The sequence below is a fragment of the Oncorhynchus kisutch genome, unplaced genomic scaffold, assembly GCF_002021735.2.
Source record: "Oncorhynchus kisutch isolate 150728-3 unplaced genomic scaffold, Okis_V2 Okis07a-Okis12b_hom, whole genome shotgun sequence".
Taxonomy (NCBI): domain Eukaryota; kingdom Metazoa; phylum Chordata; class Actinopteri; order Salmoniformes; family Salmonidae; genus Oncorhynchus; species Oncorhynchus kisutch.
The window spans coordinates 5,348,364-5,373,922 of NW_022261984.1; the positions used below are offsets into that span (position 1 = coordinate 5,348,364).

Consider the following 25,559-nt stretch of genomic DNA (forward strand, 5'->3'; position numbering starts at 1 on the left):
ATTGTTCAATAAACCATAAACAATTCATGAACATGCACCTGTGGAACGGTCGTTAAGACGCTAACAGCTTACAGATGGTAAGCAATTAAGGTCACAGTTATGAAAACTTAGGACACTAAAGAGGCCTTTCTACTGACTCTGAAAAACACCAAAAGAAAGATACCCAGGGTCCCTGCTCATCTGCGTGATCTGCGTGAATGAACCTCATCCTCTGTCAATGGAGCACCAACCTGTTGACATGATAAGGGAACCTCATTCTCTATCAATGGAGCACCAACCTGTTGACATGATAAGGGCACCTCATTCTCTATCAATGGAGCACCAACCTGTTGACATAATAAGGGAACCTCGTTCTCTATCAATGGAGCACCAACCTGTTAACATAATAAGTGAACCTCATTCTCTATCAATGGAGCACCAACCTGTTGACATGATAAGTGAACCTCATTCTCTATCAATGGAGCACCAACCTGTTAACATAATAAGTGAACCTCATTCTCTATCAATGGAGCACCAACCTGTTGACATAATAAGGGAACCTCATCCTCTATCAATGGAGCACCAACCTGTTGACATAATAAGGGAACCTCATTCTCTATCAATGGAGCACCAACCTGTTGACATGATAAGGGAACCTCATCTCTATCAATGGAGCACCAACCTGTTGACATAATAAGTTAACCTCATTCTCTATCAATGGAGCACCAACCTGTTGACATGATAAGGGAACCTCATTCTCTATCAATGGAGCACCAACCTGTTGACATAATAAGTTAACCTCATTCTCTATCAATGGAGCACCAACCTGTTGACATGATAAGGGAACCTCATTCTCTATCAATGGAGCACCAACCTGTTGACATAATAAGGTAACCTCATTCTCTATCAATGGAGCACCAACCTGTTGACATGATAAGGGAACCTCGTTCTCTATCAATGGAGCACCAACCTGTTGACATAATAAGGGAACCTCATTCTCTATCAATGGAGCACCAACCTGTTGACAAAGTCTCTGTCCACCTGTCCGTTCTGTATGTAGATCTCATTCAGGGCTGATTTGAACTTAGCTGCTGACACTTCACCTGTTGCTTTGGGTCCCAGGCAGGCCTGGACCAGCTCCTCAGCAGAGTTACCCTACAGGTCAAGGTCATAGGTCAAAGGGTAGAGGTTAGAAATCAGCAAATCAGAATTGAGGGAAGGGTAGATAAAGATAATAAAATTTTGATTAAAGAAAATCTTAACACTCATTCTGACACACAACTCTTTCCTCTCTCTCTCTCTCTCTCTCTCTCTCTCTCTCTCACGCACGCACACCCACACACACACACACTTACCGTGGGGGTGAAGTCTCGTCCCTCTGACTCTGCAATGGCTTGGCACACCTCTGTGACCTTCTGTAGCACGGCTTTTTCTGTGATGCTGACATGGGTGGAGGCTCCGTCCCCAATGGGAGGAAATGCCCAGGCTCCTCCTGATAGGACTAGGGCCAAGAAGGACATGCACAGCACTGGTGACATCATCAGTCTGTGGGAATGGGTGGTGGGGGGTGGGGGGGGGGGGGGTGAGTGAGAGTGAGAGAGAGAGCAAGAGACAGAGAAAAAGAGAGAGAGTGAGACTGCCATCATCATCATCATCATCATCATGAAGTGGGATTTCATTATCAACAACTGTAAGGAAATCCCCGACCCAGCCCCTGTTGTTAAATCTCTTGGCCACATCCCAACATGCCCTATAATAAAGTTAGTAGACAGAAGCATCTTCACGAAACATGATTAAAATATAACAAGACATTGACACCTAATTAGAGACGGGATTTTAGCCCCTGTCCTGGCACATAATACATTCCCTGTTACCCCACTTCAATCAGTGTAGAGGAAGGGGAGGAGACAGGTTGAAGAAGCCTTGAGACAATTGAGACATGGACTGTGTATGTGTGTCATTCAGAGGGTGAATGGGCAAGACAAACAAAAGGGTATGGTAGTAGATTCCAGGTGCACCGGCTTGATTCAAGAACTGCAAAGCTGCTGGATTCTTCACGCTCAACAGTTTCCAGTGTGTATGAAGAATGGTCCAACACCCACAGGACACACCTTGACTTATTAAGGCTGTTCTGAGGGCATCTCATTATCAGTGTTCCTAATGTTTTGGTAAACTCTGTGAATATCCTTTAGCTGAAGAGCTATTTATTGAACACCTTTAGTTCCTCAAGGACTTGAACCCGATCGAACATCTCTGGAGAGACCTGCAAATTGCTGTGCAGCGACACTCCCCATTCAACATGACAGAGCTTGAGAGGATCTGCAGAGAAGAATGGGAGAAACTCCGCAAATACAGGTTTGCCAAGCTTGTAGTGTCATACCCAGGAAGACTCGAGGCTGTAATCGCTGCCAAAGGTGCTTCAACAAAATACTGAGTAAAGTGTCTGAATACTTATGTAAATGTAATATTTAAGTATTTTATTTTTAATAGAAACAGTTTTTGCTTTGCCATTATGGGATATTGTGTTTGGATTGATTGGGGTGAGGGGGACTATTTAATACATTTTAGAATAAGGCTGTAACGTAACATAATGTGGAAAAAGTCAAGAGGTCTGAATACTTCCTGAATGCACTGTATGTATGTATGTATGTATATAGATACAGTACCAGTCAAAAGTTTGGAAACACCTACTCATTTATTATTTATTTTTTACTGTTTTCTACATTGTAGAATAATGGTGAAGACATCAAAACTATGAAATGACACATATGGAATCATGTAGAATAATGGTGAAGACATCAAAACTATGAAATGACACATATGGAATCATGTAGAATAATGGTGAAGACATCAAAACTATGAAATGACACATATGGAATCATGTAGAATAATGGTGAAGACATCACAACTATGAAATAACACATATGGAATCATGTAGAATAATGGTGAAGACATCACAACTATGAAATAACACATATGGAATCATGTAGAATAATGGTGAAGACATCAAAACTATGAAATGACACATATGGAATCATGTAGAATAATGGTGAAGACATCAAAACTATGAAATGACACATATGGAATCATGTAGAATAATGGTGAAGACATCAAAACTATGAAATGACACATATGGAATCATGTAGAATAATGGTGAAGACATCAAAACTATGAAATGACACATATGGAATCATGTAGAATAATGGTGAAGACATCACAACTATGAAATAACACATATGGAATCATGTAGAATAATGGTGAAGACATCACAACTATGAAATAACACATATGGAATCATGTAGAATAATGGTGAAGACATCACAACTATGAAATAACACATATGGAATCATGTAGAATAATGGTGAAGACATCACAACTATGAAATAACACATATGGAATCATGTAGAATAATGGTGAAGACATCACAACTATGAAATAACACATATGGAATCATGTAGAATAATGGTGAAGACATCACAACTATGAAATAACACATATGGAATCATGTAGAATAATGGTGAAGACATCACAACTATGAAATAACACATATGGAATCATGTAGTAACCAAAGAAGTGTTGAACAAATCATTTCATTTGTGAGATTCTTCAAAGAAGCCACCCTTTGCCTTCATGACAGCTTTGCACACTGTTACTCAACTGTAAATCCACAGCAAGGTATATTTATGGTTTTAGTTTCACAGGAAGTCTGATGAGATTACATCGATTATGGTGGGTATACATGTTTTTTGTCACGATGGTGACAAAACTAACTCTGGATGGTAACATCATTCTTCAACCAGGGAGTGGATGGTTCCAACTTTATGGTGTAATATATCCTTTACTTCACAAGGTAGACGGTGACAGTATCAGAGGGTTCTGCCCCCTGAGTGAGGTGTATCTGTTATGTTGTCATGGTAACATAGTGGGACTCAAAGGGGATTTTATAAGGGATGGTGTTGGGCAGGTCACAGGGTCAGAGGTCACAGGGTCAGGGATAGCAGTTGATAACTGATAACAGTATATTCAGTTGATACAGTGAAGCTACTAATCACCACCACTAGATGGAGGCAGAGAGCACATTTTTCTGTATCATTATAATGGGCGTGGTGGTGCATGTTTTTGGTTGTTTTTTGGGGGGGGGGATTTTCTGCTTCTTTCTAAATGACACATATATACATAATATGTTTAATTCATAATGCATCCTTTTAAACTCTTAAACTGTTGATGAACATATGTCTTCCTGTGTATTGATTTTCAAATCTCCTGACCCTCATACTATCTGGTCTTGCATCAAATAAACATTTGTTCTGATAATTTTCCATGCTTAGTACAACAACAGTGTGTGGTACACATCACTGTTCCCATAATGTAAAGATGAGGACATTGAAAAGGGGACAAAATTGAAGTTTAAAGCTAAATTTAAACTTGCGATTGATACATCATCATGAGAATTACTTTAAATACGTTTGTTTTGTTTTTACAATGGCAGACTGCCCCTTTAATCTCATGAAACTGTCCCAGTATTTTGTTTCTGTACTGCAACAGGACTTAAGCCATATGACTGCAGTGCACTTTGGCATTCATATACAACATTGATTTTGGCATTTGCAAAGACGCGTGACGAGCATCATCTAACACAATTAAAATGAAATGATTCACATGGTCCTTATTTCTCCCTGAAAACCCTCCTTCACACATGTGCACGTTACACACCATCTGTCAGAATTAAAACATGTTCATTTTCCATCTTAAAATGCACAAATATTCATCCTTACCTTGTTTTTCGCGCTTTTACTTCCTCTAGTCCCTTCAATCTCTACCCATCCCCATCCCCACACACACAGACCACACCCCCTCTTTCACACATACCACATCCCCTCTTTCACACACCCACCCCTCACCCCTCTTTCACACACCCACCCCTCACCCCTTTTTCACACATCCACCCCCTCATTCTCTCATTGGTCTCTCTCCCTCCTTTCCTCTCTCGCTCCACCCCTTATGGTGACGAGCCCTGAGAAGAGGAGTAGAAAGAGATAGAGGAGTAGAAAGAGACAGAGGAGTAGAAAGAGACAGAGGAGTAGACAGAGACAGAGGAGTAGAAAGAGACAGAGGAGTAGACAGAGACAGAGGAGTAGAAAGAGACAGAGGAGTAGAAAGAGACAGAGGAGTAGAAACAGACAGAGGAGTAGAAAGAGACAGAAAGAGACAGAGGAGTAGACAGAGGAGTAGAAAGAGACAGAAAGAGACAGAGGAGTAGAAAGAGACAGAGGAGTAGAAAGAGACAGAGGAGTAGACAGAGCCAGAGGAGTAGAAAGAGACAGAGGAGTAGACAGAGACAGAGGAGTAGAAAGAGACAGAGGAGTAGAAAGAGACAGAGGAGTAGAAAGAGACAGAGGAGTAGAAAGAGACAGAGGAGTAGACAGAGCCAGAGGAGTAGAAAGAGACAGAGGAGTAGACAGAGACAGAGGAGTAGAAAGAGACAGAGGAGTAGAAAGAGACAGAGGAGTAGAAAGAGACAGAGGAGTAGAAAGAGACAGAGGAGTAGAAAGAGACAGAGGAGTAGACAGAGACAGAGGAGTAGAAAGAGACAGAGGAGTAGAAAGAGACAGAGGAGTAGAAACAGACAGAGGAGTAGAAAGAGACAGAAAGAGACAGAGGAGTAGACAGAGGAGTAGAAAGAGACAGAAAGAGACAGAGGAGTAGAAAGAGACAGAGGAGTAGACAGAGCCAGAGGAGTAGAAAGAGACAGAGGAGTAGAAAGAGACAGAGGAGTAGACAGAGACAGAGGAGTAGAAAGAGACAGAGGAGTAGAACGAGACAGAGGTGTAGAAAGAGACAGAGGAGTAGACAGAGACAGAGGAGTAGAAAGAGACAGAGGAGTAGAAAGAGACAGAGGTGTAGAAAGAGACAGAGGAGTAGACAGAGACAGAGGAGTAGAAAGAGACAGAGGAGTAGAAAGAGACAGAGCAGGAACCGTAGATGTCTGTGACAGAGCGAGCAGGATCACCTTGCACTGAGGAGGGGGACGACTTTAATCAAACCACCTGAATACTGGAATGACTGAAAGAACAGAACACTCCTACAACTGAGAATACTACAGTTTACTTGGTGAGTGTAACCAGAGCTAACTCACCATCAGTAGCTACAGGTACAGAGAGATAGTCTCAGTATCAACAGTAGTTAGTATGACTACACTAGTTTTTATTCCAGGTCTCAGTATCAACAGTAGTTAGTATGACTACACTAGTTATTATTCCAGGTCTCAGTATCAACAGTAGTTAGTATGACTACACTAGTTATTATTCCAGGTGTCAGTATCAACAGTAGTTAGTTGCCAGAGAGCAGTATTATGGCTAGCAGTGTTAAGGTGTTGTTAATAAGCAACTTTTAATCTGAATTGTACCACTTCCATTCTACCTATTTAGAACAACATATAAACAAACTGTAGATATCGAAAACACAAAGATGTAATATCAATCTGGTAGCATTTCCACCCTGGTCCGTTAGACACCCGGCTGCTCTTCTATAAACTGGTTGATGAACTACTGATGACGGAATGTAACTCCATTGTAATGAGAACCATGATGTTAAGTAATAACTGTTACATGATGCAATAATATCTGCCACTCAGCAGATGCTTTTATCCAAGGCGTACGTGTGGGTGGCCGTAGGAATCAAACTCACAATCCTGCCACTCAGCAGATGGTTTTATCCAAGGCGTACGTATGGGTGGCCGTGGGAATCAAACTCACAATCCTGCCACTCAGCAGATGCTTTTATCCAAGGCGTACGTGTGGGTGGCCATGGGAATCAAACTCACAATCCTGCCACTCAGCAGATGGTTTTATCCAAGGCGTATGGGTGGCCATGGGAATCAAACTCACAATCCTGCCACTCAGCAGATGGTTTTATCCAAGGCGTACGTATGGGTGGCCATGGGAATCAAACTCACAATCCTGCCACTCAGCAGATGGTTTTATCCAAGGCGTACGTATGGGTGGCCATGGGAATCAAACTCACAATCCTGCCACTCAGCAGATGGTTTTATCCAAGGCGTACGTATGGGTGGCCATGGGAATCAAACTCACAATCCTGCCACTCAGCAGATGGTTTTATCCAAGGCGTACGTGTGGGTGGCCATGGGAATCAAACTCACAATCCTGCCACTGTAAACTCACTACACCATGTACAGTGCTGTGTTCCGTCATCTGAACTTCATTGCCAGGCATTGTACATTTTGCAGTAGCTTGGTGGTAGTTGAAATAGTAAATTAAAATCTAGTTAGTGTTTTCAGTAGTTAATTGCTTTATGGGTGAAGTAGGCAAGAATTTATTTTCAGACCTGGCAAATTCTAACTCGAATCATAGTTTTTTAGTTAAATAGGTTAAATTACATGTTCTGTTAACAGAGGACCTCAAAGGGTTCTGTTCTTGCAGTTTGTATAGTATGACATTTCAGATTTACATATGATAATCTTTCACTGAGTATTTAGGATGTAGTTAACTACTTTTTCAGTGTAACTTTAGTTAAGGAAACTATACTGAACAAAAATATAAACGCAACATGTAAAGTGTTGGTCTCATGTTTCATGAGCTGAAATAAAAGATACCAGAAATGTTCCAAAGGAACAAAAAAGCTTCCGTCCCTGTTAGTGAGCATATCTCTTTTATCAAGATCATCCATCCACCTGACAGGTGTGGCATATCAAGAAGCTGATTCAACAGCATGAGCATTACACCGGTGCAACTTGGGTGCATTGAAAGACAGCAGCATACCACCCTGCATCCCACTGTTGGCTTTCCTCTGAAGCTAAGCATTGTTGGTCCTGGTCAGTCCCTGGATGGGAGACCAGATGCAGCTGGAAGTGGTGTTGGGGGTCTGGTAGGAGCCACCCTTTCCCCTATTCTAAAATGAATATTCCAATTCCCCGGGACATTGCAGGGTGCTGTCTTTTGAATGGGACTTTAAACAGGTGTCATGACTCTCTGTGGTCACTAAAGATCCCATGGCACTTATTGTAAGAGTCGGGGTATTAACCCTGGTGTCCTGGCTAAATTATCACCCCCAGCTTATGACTGGCTCATTCATCCCTCTCCCCTGTAACTATTCCCCAGGTTGTTGCTGTAAATGAGAATGTGTTCTCAGTCAACTTACCTGGTAAAATAAGGAATAAAAAAGTGGCTTATGGTAGAGAAATGAACATTCAAATCCGTGGCAACAATGTTGTTTTAGAGAATTTGGGAGTACGTCCAACCGACCTCACAACCGCAGACCACGTGTAACCATGCCAGCCTAGGACCTCCACATCCGGCTTCGTCACCTGTTGGATCATCTGAGACCAGCCACCCGGACAGCTGATGAAACAGAAGTATTTCTGTCCGTAATAAAGCCCTTTTGTGGGTAGAAACTCATTCTGGTTGGCTGGGTCTGGCTCCCTTGCCCAGTCATGAAGTCTATAGATCAGGGCTTATGAATTTATTTCAATTGGCTGATTTCCTTATATGAACTGCAACTCATTAAAATTGTTATAATTGTTTCATGTTGCATTTATATTTTTGTTCAGTATACATTTTTCTAAAGGGTAGCTTTAGTGTAGCTTAACCTCTTCCAGTGTGAATAAATTGGTAGCTTGGTAAAACTATACTTTCAGAGTAGCTTCTCCAACACTGCTGCCAGGTTAGGAGAAGTGTGGATGATGGGATGTTACTCCCGAGTGGTGATGTCATGTTGTTCCCGAGTGGTGATGTCATGTTGTTCCAGAGTGGTGATGGGATGTTGTTCCAGATTAGTGATGTGATGTTGTTCCAGAGTGGTGATGTCATGTTGTTCCAGAGTGGTGATGTCATGTTGTTCCAGAGTGGTGATGTCATGTTGTTCCCGAGTGGTGATGTCATGTTGTTCCAGAGTGGTGATGGGATGTTGTTCCAGATTAGTGATGTGATGTTGTTCCCGAGTGGTGATGTCATGTTGTTCCAGAGTGGTGATGTCATGTTGTTCCAGAGTGGTGATGTCATGTTGTTCCAGAGTGGTGATGTTGTTCCAGAGTGGTGATGTCATGTTGTTCCAGAGTGGTGATGTTGGTCCAGAGTGGTGATGTTGTTCCATAGTGGTGATGTCATGTTGTTCCAGAGTGGTGATGTCATGTTGTTCCAGAGTTGGTGATGTTGTTCTAGAATGGTGATGTCATGTTGTTCCAGAGTGGTGATTTCATGTTGTTCCAGAGTGGTGATGTGATGTTGTTCCAGAGTGGTGATGTCATGTTGTTCCAGAGTTGGTGATGTTGTTCCAGAATGGTGATGTCATGTTGTTCCATAGTGGTGATGTCATGTTGTTCCATAGTGGTGATATCATGTTGTTCCAGAGTGGTCATGTTGTTGTTTCAGAGTGGTGATGTCATGTTGTTGTTGTTCCAGAGTGGTGATGTCATGTTGTTCCAGAGTGGTGATGTCATGTTGTTGTTGTTCCAGAGTGGTGATGGGATGTTGTTCCAGAGTGGTGATGTCATGTTGTTCTAGAGTGGTGATGTCATGTTGTTCCAGAGTGGTGATGTCATGTTGTTCCAGAGTGGTGATGTCATGTTGTTCCAGAGTGTTGATGTCATGTTGTTGTTGTTCCAGAGTGGTGATGTCAAATCAAATCAAATCAAATCAAATGTATTTATATAGCCCTTCGTACATCAGCTGATATCTCAAAGTGCTGTACAGAAACCCAGCCTAAAACCCCAAACAGCAAGCAATGCAGGTGTAGAAGCACGGTGGCTAGGAAAAACTCCCTAGAAAGGCCAATACCTAGGAAGAAACCTAGAGAGGAACCAGGCTATGTGGGGTGGCCAGTCCTCTTCTGGCTGTGCCGGGTGGAGATTATAACAGAACATGGCCAAGATGTTCAAATGTTCATAAATGACCAGCATGGTCGAATAATAATAAGGCAGAACAGTTGAAACTGGAGCAGCAGCACAGTCAGGTGGAAGTTGAAACTGGAGCAGCAGCATGGCCAGGTGGACTGGGGACAGCAAGGAGTCATCATGTCAGGTAGTCCTGGGGCATGGTCCTAGGGCTCAGGTCCTCCGAGAGAGAGAAAGAAAGAGAGAAGGAGAGAATTAGAGAACGCACACTTAGATTCACACAGGACACCGAATAGGACAGGAGAAGTACTCCAGATATAACAAACTGACCCCAGCCCCCCGACACATAAACTACTGCAGCATAAATACTGGAGGCTGAGACAGGAGGGGTCAGGAGACACTGTGGCCCCATCCGAGGACACCCCCGGACAGGGCCAAACAGGAAGGATATAACCCCACCCACTTTGCCAAAGCACAGCCCCCACACCACTAGAGGGATGTCATGTTGTTCCAGAGTGGTGATGTCATGTTGTTCCAGAGTGGTGGCATGTTGTTGTTGTTCCAGAGTGGTGATGTTGTTCCATAGTGGTGATGTCATGTTGTTCCAGAGTTGGTGATGTTGTTCTAGAATGGTGATGTCATGTTGTTCCAGAGTGGTGATGTCATGTTGTTCCAGAGTGGTGATGTCATGTTGTTCCATAGTGGTGATATCATGTTATTCCATAGTGGTGATATCATGTTGTTCCAGAGTGGGGATGTGATGTTGTTCCAGAGTGGTGATGTCATGTTGTTCCAGAGTGGTGATGTCATGTTGTTCCAGAGTTGGTGATGTTGTCCCAGAATGGTGATGTCATGTTGTTCCATAGTGGTGATGTCATGTTGTTCCATAGTGGTGATATCATGTTGTTCCAGAGTGGGGATGTGATGTTGTTCCAGAGTAGGGATGTGATGTTGTTCCAGAGTGGTGATGTCATGTTGTTCCAGAGTGGTGATGTCATGCTGCTGCAGAGTGGGTGGATTTATTTAAGTCAACTAACCAGGATGTCTAGCTGTTCATGTACAGGCATGGCATACTAACATGTATTTATTTTGGGTTCTTTACACCGCAATTTGACAGGAGTGTGTGTGTGGGGGGGGGGGTCTAAATATGCTGACATCTAACCTGTAACTGCATGCGGCACCCCCCCATTCCATCCCCACCTCACCCCAAATGAACGTGCCATGACTCAGTTCTACTGTTGTTATGTTAAATGGCCTCTTTAAACCATTGGCTTTCACCCCCTGACTCTGTCTTTGGCATGCCTGAGTGTTTTGAACACGCCCTGTCTGTCAGAATTGCACAAGTGCTCAGTCATACCAAGACCTGGTCTGGTATGCAGCCAGTAGATATACTACAGCAACAAGATCTGACATGTTGCTGCCACAGGAGGGAAAACCAAATGTTTTGACAGAGATCAGATCATCCACTGATATTCTACTCCTAATGAAGTGCTAGAGAAAACATGAGGAGGATATAGAGACAGGATGTGGCGCTTCAACAGTAGTAGGAGGCTATATATAGTAGAGGGGTGGGATTCATATTCACACACTCATGTTTTCTCTACTTCTACATCATCAGAGTAAACAGATACCTAACAGCCAGGGAGAGTTAACAGAGACCTAACAGCTGGGGAGAGTTAACAGAGACCTAACAGCTGGGGAAGTTAACAGAGACCTAACAGCCGGGGAGAGTTAACAGAGACCTAACAGCTGGGGAAGTTAACAGAGACCTAACAGCTGGGGAAGTTAACAGAGACCTAACAGCCGGGGAGAGTTAACAGAGACCCAACAGATGGGGAGAGTTAACAAAGACCTAACAGCTGGGGAGAGTTAACAGCACATGTTTCATTTGCAGTGGGCATTACTGTCAGTCCTCAAAGATGAAATGACTTTACCGTTTGAGATTGGTTGACATTTTCATCACGTTTTCTCATCAAAGGAGATACAAAACACCCACAATCAGATGGATGATCTGATCTCTGTCAAAACAGACCATTTTTAAGGAGTTTTTGAAAATATTTGGTTTTCCCCACTGTGACAACATGTCAAAACATGTCACACAAACATGCGGTGCGCATCAGGAGAGGGGCGGCAACTCATTCGGCCGCACACCGACCCTGTCACGAACGGTCCTTCCCTGCTTCCTCGGTAGCCAACAGTAAGAAGTCACGTCATAGAGAGAGATACAGAGTAAGAAAAAGACTCACCTTTTACTGTCAAACTGCAGTTCATTTCTTTGTCTGAGTAGATCTTTTTCCAGTTTGCATATTTCATGTTTCAGGTTATTATATGATTTACATATTCAGGTTACTTGGTACAGTTGCAGACAGTTAGATGGGTCATTATTTACATATTCAGGTTACTTGGTAAAGTTGCAGACAGTTAGATGGGTCATGATTTACATATTCAGGTTACTTGGTACAGTTGCAGACAGTTAGATGGGTCATGATTTACATATTCAGGTTACTTGGTACAGTTGCAGACAGTTAGATGGGTCATGATTTGCATATTCAGGTTACTTGGTATAGTAGTAGACAGTTAGATGGGTCATGGATACTCAAGGTCATGGACATTTTTACATTGTACAAAGGTAGTGTTTCTCAATCCTGGTCCCGGGGACCAAAAGGGGGGCGCACCTCTGCCTCCGTCCCACCACACACCCAACCTCAATGAAAGGCTTTATTATTAGTAGAATAGAGAGTGTGAGATGTGTAAATATAATCAATTTGTCAAATGTTTTCAAAGACAGAATAAAACAAATGTTTTGACAGAGATCAGAGATCAGATCACTGACTGTGGGTGTTTTGTTTTTACTTTGATGAGAAAACATGATGAAAATTTCAAACGGTAAAGTCATTTCATCTTTGAGGACTGACAGTAATGCCCACTGCAAATGAAACATGTGCTGTTAACTCTCCACAGCTGTTAGGTCTCTGTTAACTCTCCCCAGCTGTTAGGTCTCTGTTAACTCTCCCCAGCTGTTAGGTCTCTGTTAACTCTCCCCAGCTGTTAGGTCTCTGTTAACTCTCCCCAGCTGTTAGGTCTCTGTTAACTCTCCCCAACTGTTAGGTCTCTGGGTGCCACTAAAATTCTAAACTCCGGAGCATAAAAAAAAACATCTGTCCAAAAGAATGGTGAGATCATGGATCTTGTGGATTTCTCCTTGGAAATTCAATTGTGTCATAGTGTAGGACAACTCCAATCACCACCACCATCTACTGTATCTATCATAGTGTAGGACAACTCCAATCACCACCACCATCTACTGTATCTATCATAGTGTAGGACAACTCCAATCACCACCACCATCTACTGTATCTATCATAGTGTTCGACAACTCCAATCACCACCACCATCTACTGTATCTATCATAGTGTAGGACAACTGCAATCACCACCACCATATATCTATCTATCTATCTATCTATCTATCTATCTATCTATCTATCTATCTATCTATCTATCTATCTATCTATCTATCTATCTATCTATCTATCTATCTATCTATCTATCTATCTATCTATCTATCTATCTATCTATCTATCTATCTATCTATCTATCTATCTATCTATCTATCTATCTATCTATCTATCTATCTATCTATCTATCTATCATAGTGTAGAACCACTCCACCATCTATCTATCTATCATAGTGTAGGACAACTCCAATCACCACCACCATCTATCTATCTATCTATCATAGTGTAGGACAACTCCAATCACCACCACGATCTACTGTATCTATCATAGTGTAGGACAACTCCAATCACCACCACCATCTATCTATCATAGTGTAGAACCACTCCAATCACCATCTATCTATCATAGTGTAGGACAACTCCAATCACCACCACCATCTATCTATCATAGTGTAGAACCACTCCAATCACCATCTATCTATCATAGTGTAGAACCACTCCAATCACCATCTATCTATCATAGTGTAGGACCACTCCAATCACCACCACCATCTATCTATCATAGTGTAGGACCACTCCAACCACCACCACCATCTATCTATCATAGTGTAGGACCACTCCAACCACCACCATCTATCTATCATAGTGTAGAACCACTCCAATCACCACCACCATCTATCTATCATAGTGTAGGACCACTCCAACCACCACCACCATCTATCTATCATAGTGTAGGACCACTCCAACCACCACCATCTTTCTATCATAGTGTAGGACCACTCCAACCACCACCACCATCTATCTATCATAGTGTAGGACCACTCCAACCACCACCACCACCATCTATCTATCATAGTGTAGGACCACTCCAATCACCACCATCTATCTATCTATCATAGTGTAGGACCACTCCAACCACCACCATCTATCTATCTATCATAGTGTAGGACCACTCCAACCACCACCACCACCATCTATCTATCATAGTGTAGGACCACTCCAATCACCACCATCTATCTATCATAGTGTAGGACCACTCCAACCACCACCACCATCTATCTATCATAGTGTAGGACCACTCCAATCACCACCACCATCTATCTATCATAGTGTAGGACCACTCCAACCACCACCACCATCTATCTATCATAGTGTAGGACCACTCCAACCACCACCATCTATCTATCATAGTGTAGGACAACTCCAACCACCACCACCATCTATCTATCATAGTGTAGGACCACTCCAATCACCACCACCATCTATCTATCATAGTGTAGGACCACTCCAATCACCACCACCATCTATCTATCATAGTGTAGGACCACTCCAATCACCACCATCTATCTATCATAGTGTAGGACCACTCCAACCACCACCATCTATCTATCATAGTGTAGGACCACTCCAATCACCACCACCATCTATCTATCATAGTGTAGAACCACTCCACCATCTATCTATCTATCATAGTGTAGGACAACTCCAATCACCACCACCATCTATCTATCTATCTATCTATCATAGTGTAGGACAACTCCAATCACCACCACGATCTACTGTATCTATCATAGTGTAGGACCACTCCAATCACCACCACCATCTATCTATCATAGTGTAGGACCACTCCAACCACCACCACCATCTATCTATCATAGTGTAGGACCACTCCAACCACCACCATCTATCTATCATAGTGTAGGACAACTCCAACCACCACCACCATCTATCTATCATAGTGTAGGACCACTCCAACCACCACCACCATCTATCTATCATAGTGTAGGACAACTCCAACCACCACCACCATCTATCTATCATAGTGTAGGACCACTCCAACCACCACCACCATCTATCTATCATAGTGTAGGACAACTCCAACCACCATCTATCTATCATAGTGTAGGACCACTCCAACCACCATCTATCTATCATAGTGTAGGACCACTCCAATCACCACCATCTATCTATCTATCATAGTGTAGGACCACTCCAACCACCACCACCATCTATCTATCATAGTGTAGGACCACTCCAACCACCACCACCATCTATCTATCATAGTGTAGGACCACTCCAATCACCACCACCATCTATCTATCTATCATAGTGTAGGACCACTCCAACCACCACCATCTATCTATCATAGTGTAGGACCACTCTAACCACCACCATCTATCTATCATAGTGTAGGACAACTCCAACCACCACCACCATCTATCTATCATAGTGTAGGACCACTCCAACCACCACCATCTATCTATCATAGTGTAGGACCACTCCAACCACCACCACCATCTATCTATCATAGTGTAGGACCACTCCAATCACCACCACCATCTATCTATCATAGTGTAGGACAACTCCAACCACCACCACCACCATCTATCTATCATAGTGTAGGACCACTCCAACCACCACCATCTATCTATCATAGTGTAGGACCACTCCAACCATCAATCTATCATAGTGTAGGACCACTCCAACCACCACCATCTATCTATCATAGTGTAGGACCACTCCAACCACCACCACCATCTATCTATCATAGTGTAGGACCACTCCAATCACCACCACCATCTATCTATCATAGTGTAGGACCACTCCAACCAGCACCACCATCTATCTATCATAGTGTAGGACCACTCCAACCACCACCATCTATCTATCATAGTGTAGGACCACTCCAATCACCACCATCTATCTATCATAGTGTAGGACCACTCCAACCACCACCACCACCACCACCATATGTCTATCCATCACTGTCATTCATAGACACAAGTTTATCTACCTTTAGCGTCTATTCAAGAAGGTATCTTCTGTCCGGGGGAGTTTTGTTAATGAAGAGCCCTGATGCTCGTTCTGAACATTAAAATGCATAGCTTGCGGTATGGTTTTGGAAACATAAGGAACGTACAACATATTTCATATCAGGGGGAGAAGAAAAGGAAAAAAACTCCACAGGGTTACGGTTAGTGTTCCCACACTGCCTGTGTGCTAACCTGCTATCTGTGCTAACCTGCTATCTGTGCTAATCTGCTATCTGTGCTAACCTGCTATCTGTGCTAACCTGCTATCTGTGCTAACCTGCTATCTGTGCTAACCTGCTATCTGTGCTAACCTGCTATGTTAAGTGTCTCTTCCTTAATTGAAGGATTATTTATTGCTGATATGGAACATGAGTTTCATATGTTTCGAAAACCGTATTGCAACCAATGATTATGGACGTTTCTATAGTTTAAACCGTATTGCAACCAATGATTATGGACGTTTCTATAGTTAAAACCGTATTGCAACCAATGATTATGGACGTTTCTATAGTTCAAACCGATAAGCAGAGCTCACAGCTGACAACCCTTGGGATAAAGCAGAATGCCTCGTTAGTGCCATGGGTTCTCGAGAGCAAAGTGTGATCATGCTCATCTCTGTCTTCTTCTCTGACTATCAGTCTGTCTCTGAGCGTGCGGACGTGCAGATGTGCATGACTGTGTCTGTCTCACTGACTCACTAAATTAAATCAACTCACTGGTGCAATTAGGCAACAATCTCTGTCTTCCAATGAATTCAAATGTTACATTCAATTCCGTTCAAAATCCGTCAAGACAGAAATTCCAATGATTCCAGCAGCAAATCATTTGTAAAAGTTTGGATGTCACCAGTTCTGGTCAGTCAGTATACAGTTGTCCAAAATAAATCATCCCCATGATAAAACCACAAATATATTCCAGTAGGACTAAATGTGTCCACATACATATGTTCTGTTTGCTCCTAGCAGAACTTGGCTAGGAGAAGAGACTGTCTCATACTCCCTAAAGACCTTCGCATTGTAAAATTTGAAAAAAGCAGCAATATTACTGTTGTTTGTCCCTCTTGAGCCACCATAGCAACAGCATAGCCAGAAATAGCCGGAAACAGCATGGCCAGAAACACTTCCTCAAAATTAATCTAAGCTAAATCAAGAAATCTGTCATTCATTTCGACATTTTTACTGAAAAGGTCCCCCACTCCTACTAGGAGAAGTACTGCTGACCAATCACCAAGACTTCAGTTACCTAATCCTAACCCTAACCCTAACCCTAACCCTAATCCTAACCCTAACCCTAATCCTAACAAAAACAAATGGACGTGCACGAACAGCCGAAGACCAAAACTAACAAAAACGTCACAAAATGTTATCATAATACATGGCCAAACTGTTTCAAATGTAAAGCATACGGTAAGCTGAAGAAACAGCCATCCAAACTTGCAGTAACAGGTGTGAGCAATCAGATGGCACAGTCATTTTGGTGTTTTTCCCAGTAAGGTTTTGCAAGCAGGATAATGAGGGTTCCAAGCTTTCCAAAACACATGAACAGGAAAAGACTTGGTCCACCCCATCATCAGTGATGAGGATCTTAAAGTTGTTAATACTGTAGATGAATGTAATCACAGTTAATGTCATGAGTCAAGAGTACCCTATTTACAGGCCATAAGTGGATCATTTCATGTAATGGAAAAAATATAGGCCCAGTAGTGGATTTCTGCCCACTACAGTAATGTATGGTACCTGTCTGTCTGCCTGCACATGGAAAAGACTCATGGTTAATGTCACCATATGTCACAATGACATTACATGTCACTCATCTAATTTCCCCCTCCCACCTCTTTCTCTCTCTCTCTCTCTCTCTCACGCTCACTATTTCTCTCTTTCTGTCACCCTTTATCCTTATCTGTGTCTCTCTGTCTCTCTCTCCCCTCCCCCCCCCTCTCTCTCTCTTTCTCTCCAGAGCCATAATGTCTAACTCCTCCTCCTCTGTGGTCTGCCCTTTCTACAACAGCATATATACCACCCATTCATCCCTCTCTTTCCCTCCAGATCCAAGACCTACAACTGTCCTCCACTTCCTCATCACTCTCCTCCAGGATGTTCAACTCCTCCTCCTCTGCGTTCTGTCCTCTCCTCCAGACCATGCTGGACCACTCTCTGAACAACAACACGGGGGTCAACCTGGTGGTGGTGTGGGTCCACGGCCTGGTCTCCTGTCTGGGTATCCTGGAGAACGCTCTGGTCCTCTGGGTGGTCGGCTTCCGCCTGCGCCGCCGGTAGGTTGGCTGGTGGTGTGTGGTTGGTGTGTGTGTGGTGGGGGGGTTGCTGTGTGTGTGGTGGGTGTGGGGGGGTTGCTGTGTGTGTGGTGGGTGTGGGGGGGTTGCTGTGTGTGTGGTGGGGGGGGGTTGCTGTGTGTGTGTGGTGGGTGTGGAGGGGTTGCTGTGTGTGTGGTGGGGGGGTTGCTGTGTGTGTGTGTGTGGTGGGTGTGGGGGGTTGCTGTGTCTGTGGTGGGGGTGGGGGGGTTGCTGTGTGTGTGTGGTGTGGGGTTTATTTGTGTGTGTGGTGGGTGTGGGGGGGTTGCTGTGTGTGTGGTGGGGGGTTTCTTTGTGTGTGGGGGGGTTGCTGTGTGTGTGTGGTGGGTGTGGGGGGGTTGCTGTGTGTGTGGTGGGGGGATCCTTTGTGTGTGTGGTGGGGGGTTTCTTTGTGTGTGTGGTGGGTGTGGGGGGGTTGCTGTGTGTGTGTGGTGGGTGTGGGGGGTTGCTGTGTGTGTGTGGTGGGTGTGGGGGGGTTGCTGTGTGTGTGGTGGGGGGTTTCTTTGTGTGTGTGGTGGGGGGTTTCTTTGTGTGTGTGGTGGGTGTGGGGGGGTTGCTGTGTGTGTGTGGTGGGGGGGGGTCCTTTGTGTGTGTGGTGGGTGTGGGGGGGTTGCTGTGTGTGTGTGGTGGGTGTGGGGGGGTTGCTGTGTGTGTGTGGTGGGGGGTTTATTTGTGTGTGTGGTGGGTGTGGAGGGGTTGCTGTGTGTGTGGTGGGGGGGTTGCTGTGTGTGTGTGTGTGGTGGGTGTGGGGGGTTGCTGTGTGTGTGTGTGGTGGGGGGTTTAATTGTGTGTGTGGTGGGTGTGGGGGGGTTGCTGTGTGTGTGTGGTGGGGGGTTTAATTGTGTGTGTGTGGTGGGTGTGGGGGGGGGTTGCTGTGTGTGTGTGTGTGCGTGTGTGTGTGTGGTGGGTGTGGGGGGGGTTGCTGTGTGCGTGTGGTGGGGTGTTTAATTGTGTGTGTGGTGGGTGTGGGGGGGGGGGGGGGTTGCTGTGTGTGTGTGGTGGGGGGATTAATTGTGTGTGTGTGGTGGGTGTGGGGGGGGTTGCTGTGTGTGTGTGTGTGCGTGTGTGTGTGTGGTGGGGGTTGCTGTGTGCTTGTGGTGGGGTGTTTAATTGTGTGTGTGGTGGGTGTGGGGGGGGGTTGCTGTGTGTGTGTGTGGTGGGTGTGGGGGGGGGTTGCTGTGTGTATGTGTGTGTGGTGGGTGTGGGTGTGGGGGGGGGGGTTGCTGTGTGTGTGGTGTGTGTGGGGGGGGGGGGGTTGCTGTGTGTGTGTGTGTGTGTGTGTGGTGGGTGTGGGGGGGGGTTGCTGTGTGTGTGTGTGTGTGTGTGTGTGTGTGTGCGTGTGTGTGTGTGGTGGGTGTGGGGGGGGGGTTGCTGTGTGTGTGTGCGTGTGTGTTCACAGCAGGGTTTGGCTCATATCTACATGAAGCGATTTGAATAAACAATGCAGACATGTAAAACTTTTGAAAGAAAATGGCTTCTGCTTTTCACTTTATTGAGAAGTTACTGAAAATAAATGTCATTATTTTATACTATTGAATTGCAACATGAGTTTATTTCCTGAATTGGCTGCTTTCAATTCTACCCTGGTTCACAGGTTGTGTCAGTGTTTTCTGCTTAGACAGTGTGTGTGGCGTCCGGAGGGACCAGAATAAGTTGGGAATAAAGTGAATTCCCTTCTTTTTTCTTCACAGGACCGTGGCCTCTGTCTGGGTTCTCAACCTGGCCCTGTCAGACTTCCTGGCTACGCTGACCCTCCCTCTCTTTACACACTACCTGCACTCCTCACACAGCTGGGAGCTGGGAGGTACGCCCATAGACCATATATCAGTCACCGTTAGTGGAGTTGCCAACAACCAGATGCATCCGGTTTTCCGGGATATAGCTAACTCAACCTAACTTCCTTTCCTGCTCAACTCCAGAGGTGGGAACTCCACTCAGGCATTTTATTTTATAACCGCTGGGTAGATGTGAATTCTACTTCTATTCTATTCTACTTCTACATCTATGGTTAGCAGATTAACATCTGCTAACCATGTGTATGTGACAAATTTGATTTGATTTGATTTAATAATAGAGGGTCCCAGATAAAATGGCTGACAAATTCTGCCATTCTGATGACTAGGGGCTTTATGACAACAGCCTCTCCATTGTCGTGTCTATAGGTACGCCTACATTGAAATACATTAATAGCAATACGTAGGAGCTAAACTAGTAAGCCACTGACAGTGTGCATTAAATATATATATATGTATACTGTATGTACAAGATATGTACAACATGGGTATTGGTAATCTACACTACATACACAAAAGTATGTGGACACCCTTTCAAATGAGTGGATTTGGCTATTTCAGCCACACCTGTTGCAGACAGGTGTATAAATTCAAGCACACAGCCATGCAGTCTCCATAGACATTTGCAGTAGAACGGCCTTACTGAAGAGCTCAACGTGGCAACGTCATAGGATGCCACCGTTCCAACAAGTCAGTGTAAAATTTCTGCCCTGCTAGAGCTGCCCCGGTCCACTGCAAGTGCTGTTATTGTGAAGTGGAAACGTCTTGGAGCAACAACGGCTCAGCCACAAAGTGGTAGGCCACACAAACTCACGGAAAGGGACCGCTGAAGTGTGTAGCGCATAAAAATCGCCTCTGAAAGCCACTTCAGCACAAGAACAGTTCGTCAGGAGCTTCATGAAATGCGTTTCCATGGCAGAGCAGCCACACACAAGCCTAAGATCACCATGCGCAATGCCAAGCATCGGTTGGAGTCGAGTAATGCTCGCCGCCATTGGACTCTGAAGCAGTGGAAATGCTTTCTCTAGCCTGATGAATCGTGATTCAACATCTGGCAGTCTGACGGGCGAATCCGGGTTTGGCAGATGCAAGGAGAACACTACCTTTCCCAATGCATAGTGCAATCTTTAAAGTTGTTGGTGGATGAGGAATAACAGTCTGAAGCTGTTTTTCATGGTTCTGGCTAGGCCCCTTAGTTCCAGTGAAGGGAAATCTTACCGCTACAGCATTAAATTACATTCTAGACAATTCTGTGCTTCCGACTTTGTGGCAAAAGTTTGGGGAAGGCCCTTGCCTGTATCAGCATGACAATGCCGCCATTGCCGCCATGAGAGAGGAGGATGTTATAGCAGCAAATAGGGAACCAACTCCATATTGATGCCCATGATTTTGGAATGAGATGTTTGATGAGCAGGTATCCACATACTGTTGGTCATGTAGTGTATAGAGAGATATGTTAGATTAATAGTGTATGTGTCACATTTTTCATTGAACCTTTATTTAACTAGGCAAGTCAGTTAACAACTAATCTTATTTACAATGATGGCAAACACCAGCCAAACCCTCCCTTAACCCGGACAACACAGGGCCAATTGTGTGGAGCCCGATGGGACTCCTGATCACGGCTGGTTGTGATACAGCCCGTAATCGAACCCAGGTCTGTAGTGACGCCTCTAGCACTGCGATGCAGTACCTTAGACCACTGCGCCACTCAGTCCCACATGAGTTAGACCATTGTTGTTTACTATACAGCAGCACTGTTTTCCCTTCGGGAACAATAAAGTTGATCCTATCCTCTAGGTCTGCTGTGTACGGCCCAGTCCTCAGTCTTCTTCCTCAACATGTTTGTGTCAGCCTTCCTCCTGGCGGCCATTTCTCTGGACCGCTGTCTCCTGGTGGCGCGGCCCGTCTGGAGCCAGAACCACCGCTCCATCAGCACCGCCTGGAAGGTTTTACTTTCTGTTTTGTTACGTCATTAGTTCTGTTGCGTCATTAGTTCTGTTACATCATTAGTTCTGTTGCGTCATTAGTTCTGTTGCGTCATTAGTTCTGTTGCGTCATTAGTTCTGTTACGTCATTAGTTCTGTTACGTCATTAGTTCTGTTACGTCATTCGTTCTGTTACGTCATTAGTTCTGTTACGTCAGTTACGTCATTAGTTCTGTTACGTCATTAGTTATGTTACGTCATTAGTTCTGTTACGTCATTAGTTCTGTTACGTCATTAGTTCTGTTACGTCATTAGTTCTGTTACGTCATTAGTTCTGTTGCGTCATTAGTTCTGTTACGTCATTAGTTCTGTTACGTCATTAGTTCTGTTACGTCATTAGTTCTGTTACGTCATTAGTTCTGTTACGTCATTAGTTCTTTTACGTCATTAGTTCTGTTACATCATTAGTTCTGTTACGTCATTAGTTCTGTTACATCATTAGTTCTGTTTTCGTACATTGATGATGTGATTATATAATGTATTATGATGACCTGTGAGTGTTTCCAGTGTCTCTGTGTTTAATCATCAATAGGGTGTTGCCCGTTGTTATAATATTGTAGACACTTTAATAATAACTATGTCTAAAGTGCATAAGGCAGAAGACACGTTTCTGTTAGACATCCATGCACTGGACAATGAAGTCATCTTCTAATCTCCTTTCTCTTCTTCCAAGGTGTGTGCTTTGGGCTGGTTGTGGGCGGCGGCCAACACCTTCCCTTACTTCCTGTTCCGGGCGGTGACGGAGAAGACGGACGGAAGGAAGCTCTGCTACCACCATTTTGGATTGTACTCGTCGCCAGGGATGCTGGAGAGGGACTGTAGGGTACGGCAGGCGGCGACCGCAGTGTCCAAGACGTTCCTGGCGTTCCTACTCCCCCTAGTGGTGATTGCAGGGAGCTACGCCCTCTTTGGCATCAGTCTGAGCCAGAGGAGGAAGAGGAGGAGGAATAACAGCAGTAGTAGACTCACTGGGGCTTTGATTGTTACCAACGTGGAACGTAGAGAGTCAAAACCCAACACAAACACCAAAAGCTCCACCCCCAACCCAAAAGGCTCCACCCCTACCTCCACCTCCATCAAATTGTCTTCTAGACGGACCGAGCCCGGCCTATCCCGTGGCTTCACCAAAATGGTGACATCAGTCATCGCGACGTTTGCCCTCTGCTGGGCGCCTTATCACGTGTTCTGCCTCATTGAGGTTGCCGCCCAGTACTGGCCAACCAAGGTCGTGTTGGTGGAGGTGGGGTTGCCAATAGCGACGACCTTTGCCTTCCTAAACCCGGTGTTAAACCCGGTGCTATACGCGTTCAGCTGTCCCAACTTCTGCGTCCGGATCAGACAGAGTCTGGGGGCGCTGATGGAGGGACTGGTGGAGGAGGGAGGGATGGGTGGAGTAGGAGAGGGGGGGCTGGGGTTGAGTATCAGGAAGGGGTGGAGGAAGGGAAGGGGGAGCCTGGGAGGGAACTCATTATCGTCACCAAGCTGTCTGGGAACTCCAGGGTCTCCGCATCTCCAGGAAGACCATCTGCCCTCCTCTGCCTCCATCAACCACAACTTCAAAGCCAGTTGTGGAGACCTGGAGCAAGGAGAGGACCCTCTGAACTGACTATATACTGAGAATGAGAAAATGTCGTTGACATCAACTGAGACAATAAGAATCACCTCTGTTGTTCTGCTGGCCTCCAGGAGTCCTTCCTGTGCTGTATATTACTACATCCTGTCCTATTCTTTAACTGTTCCTCAATAACTGTCCATGTTTAACTAGTTGTTTCTCTTTAACTTGAATTCAATGTTTTTTGTGACCGTTTGTAGAATATTAATATGATAACAAAATGATCTGGCACTTCACAAAGAGTTCATTCTCTGACATCGTTTTGGTGGAAATTGTGTGTGTGTGTGTTCTTGAAAGCAGTTGTCTATCAATATGTGTGTTGACTGTGTGTCTGTATTCTGTCTGTGCATTGTCTGTTGTCTGTATTTATACTGTGTATGACGCTGTTGACTATGTTGACTGTGTGTCTGTATTCTGTCTGTGCATTGTCTGTTGTCTGTATTTATACTGTGTATGACGCTGTTGACTATGTTGACTGTGTGTCTGTATTCTGTCTGTGCATTGTCTGTTGCTGGCTGCACCTGGCCACTAAGTCACATTCTGGGTTTGTGTTAATGCTCTTGGCAAATAAAGTGATTGTGATTGTATCACATCCAGAGAGCAGTAGATACATAAAAGTAGGACCTGTCACATCCCAGACCTCTACTTTCAGTTCAAAAGGCTGACCCTTTCATCACATTTCAGCACCATTGGTTTTGATGCATTAAATGTATGATCCTCTTTAGCTTCTACCTAATTGCTTTCTGCTTAACCTCTAGGTAATGTAAAATAATGTAAAAACCTGTTTTGATAAGGTATTGAATTTGGCCTTTACTACTAAAGCCCATGGAAACACATTGAATAATACATTCATTGCGTCAAAACAGAAGGTTTTAATGTGTCTGTCCTATAACTAGGAGATATAAGAACGCTCAGGAAATACAGGACCAGCCACATGTTTGGACACACCTACTCATTCCAGGATTTTATTTATTTTTACTATTTTCTACATTGTAGAATAATAGTGAAGACATGAAAACTATGAAACACATATGGAATCATGTAGTAACCAAAAAAGTGTTAAACAAATCAATATATATTTTATATTTGAGATTCTTCAAAGTAGCCACCCTTTGCCTTGATGACAGCTTTAGACACTTGGCAAAGAGTCCAGTTTTTGGGATGTCTTCTAGTCTGATAAACAACGCTGTAGCTCTGCTATTTTCCACCTCAGATGTGAAAGGCCGGTACAGGATTGAGACGTATTCCAAACCCCCGATATGTCTAGTTTAAACTGAAAGATTTTGATGGGGATTTTTGCATTATGTTCAATAGATACTTCATCAATACTATCGCTTCTCCGCCTCTCTGTCTCTCTCTGCCTCTCTCTGCCTCTCTCTGCCTCTCTCTCCACCTCTCTGCCTTTCTCTTTCCCTCTACAATAGTGCACCATTGAGGGAATAGGGCCATTTAGGACACAGGCAGACAGAGAGTGGAATCTCTAATCCCTGTGGAGTCGAGCCAGGTCAACACGACACAGAACCATGTTCACTCCACTCTGCTTTCACCCAGTATGGACAGATTATATCTCTCTCTCTGTCTCTCTCTTTCTCTCTTTATTTTTCTCACTCTCTCTCTCTGTCTCTCTCTCTCTCTCTCTTTATTTTTCTAACTCTCTCTCTCTCTCTCTCTCTCACCATGATCACTCGTTCAAGGAAAGAAGGAATTTCTAGTCCATATCAGCCGGTGTCAAAAAGGCTGTTTATTTCTGGGTTCCAGGAAA

General features: G+C 44.2%; 2 protein-coding genes across 3 annotated transcripts in view; one reads left to right on the forward strand and one right to left on the reverse strand.

The window, feature by feature from the left end:
• LOC109876204 (von Willebrand factor A domain-containing protein 7) overlaps nucleotides 1–4,839 on the reverse strand; it is a 28,915-nt gene extending 24,076 nt beyond the window's left edge. For both annotated transcript variants that reach the window (XM_031815024.1, XM_031815025.1), the window contains exons 1-3: nucleotides 4,755–4,839; nucleotides 1,335–1,524; nucleotides 998–1,134 (exon numbers count right to left, since the gene is read on the reverse strand). In XM_031815024.1, coding sequence (XP_031670884.1) covers nucleotides 998–1,134; nucleotides 1,335–1,520 — 323 coding nt within the window. In that variant the 5' untranslated portion in view covers nucleotides 1,521–1,524; nucleotides 4,755–4,839. The remainder of the gene's footprint in view (nucleotides 1–997; nucleotides 1,135–1,334; nucleotides 1,525–4,754) is intronic.
• Nucleotides 4,840–5,867: 1,028 nt separating this feature from the next.
• On the forward strand, nucleotides 5,868–24,145 carry LOC116360171 (prostaglandin D2 receptor 2-like). Its single transcript, XM_031814984.1, has 5 exons — nucleotides 5,868–6,090; nucleotides 18,142–18,368; nucleotides 20,096–20,208; nucleotides 21,998–22,146; nucleotides 22,859–24,145. The coding sequence occupies exons 2-5, from the start codon at nucleotides 18,190–18,192 to the stop codon at nucleotides 23,789–23,791; spliced, it is 1,374 nt and encodes a 457-aa protein (XP_031670844.1). The 5' UTR covers nucleotides 5,868–6,090; nucleotides 18,142–18,189; the 3' UTR covers nucleotides 23,792–24,145.
• Nucleotides 24,146–25,559: the final 1,414 nt, after the last annotated feature.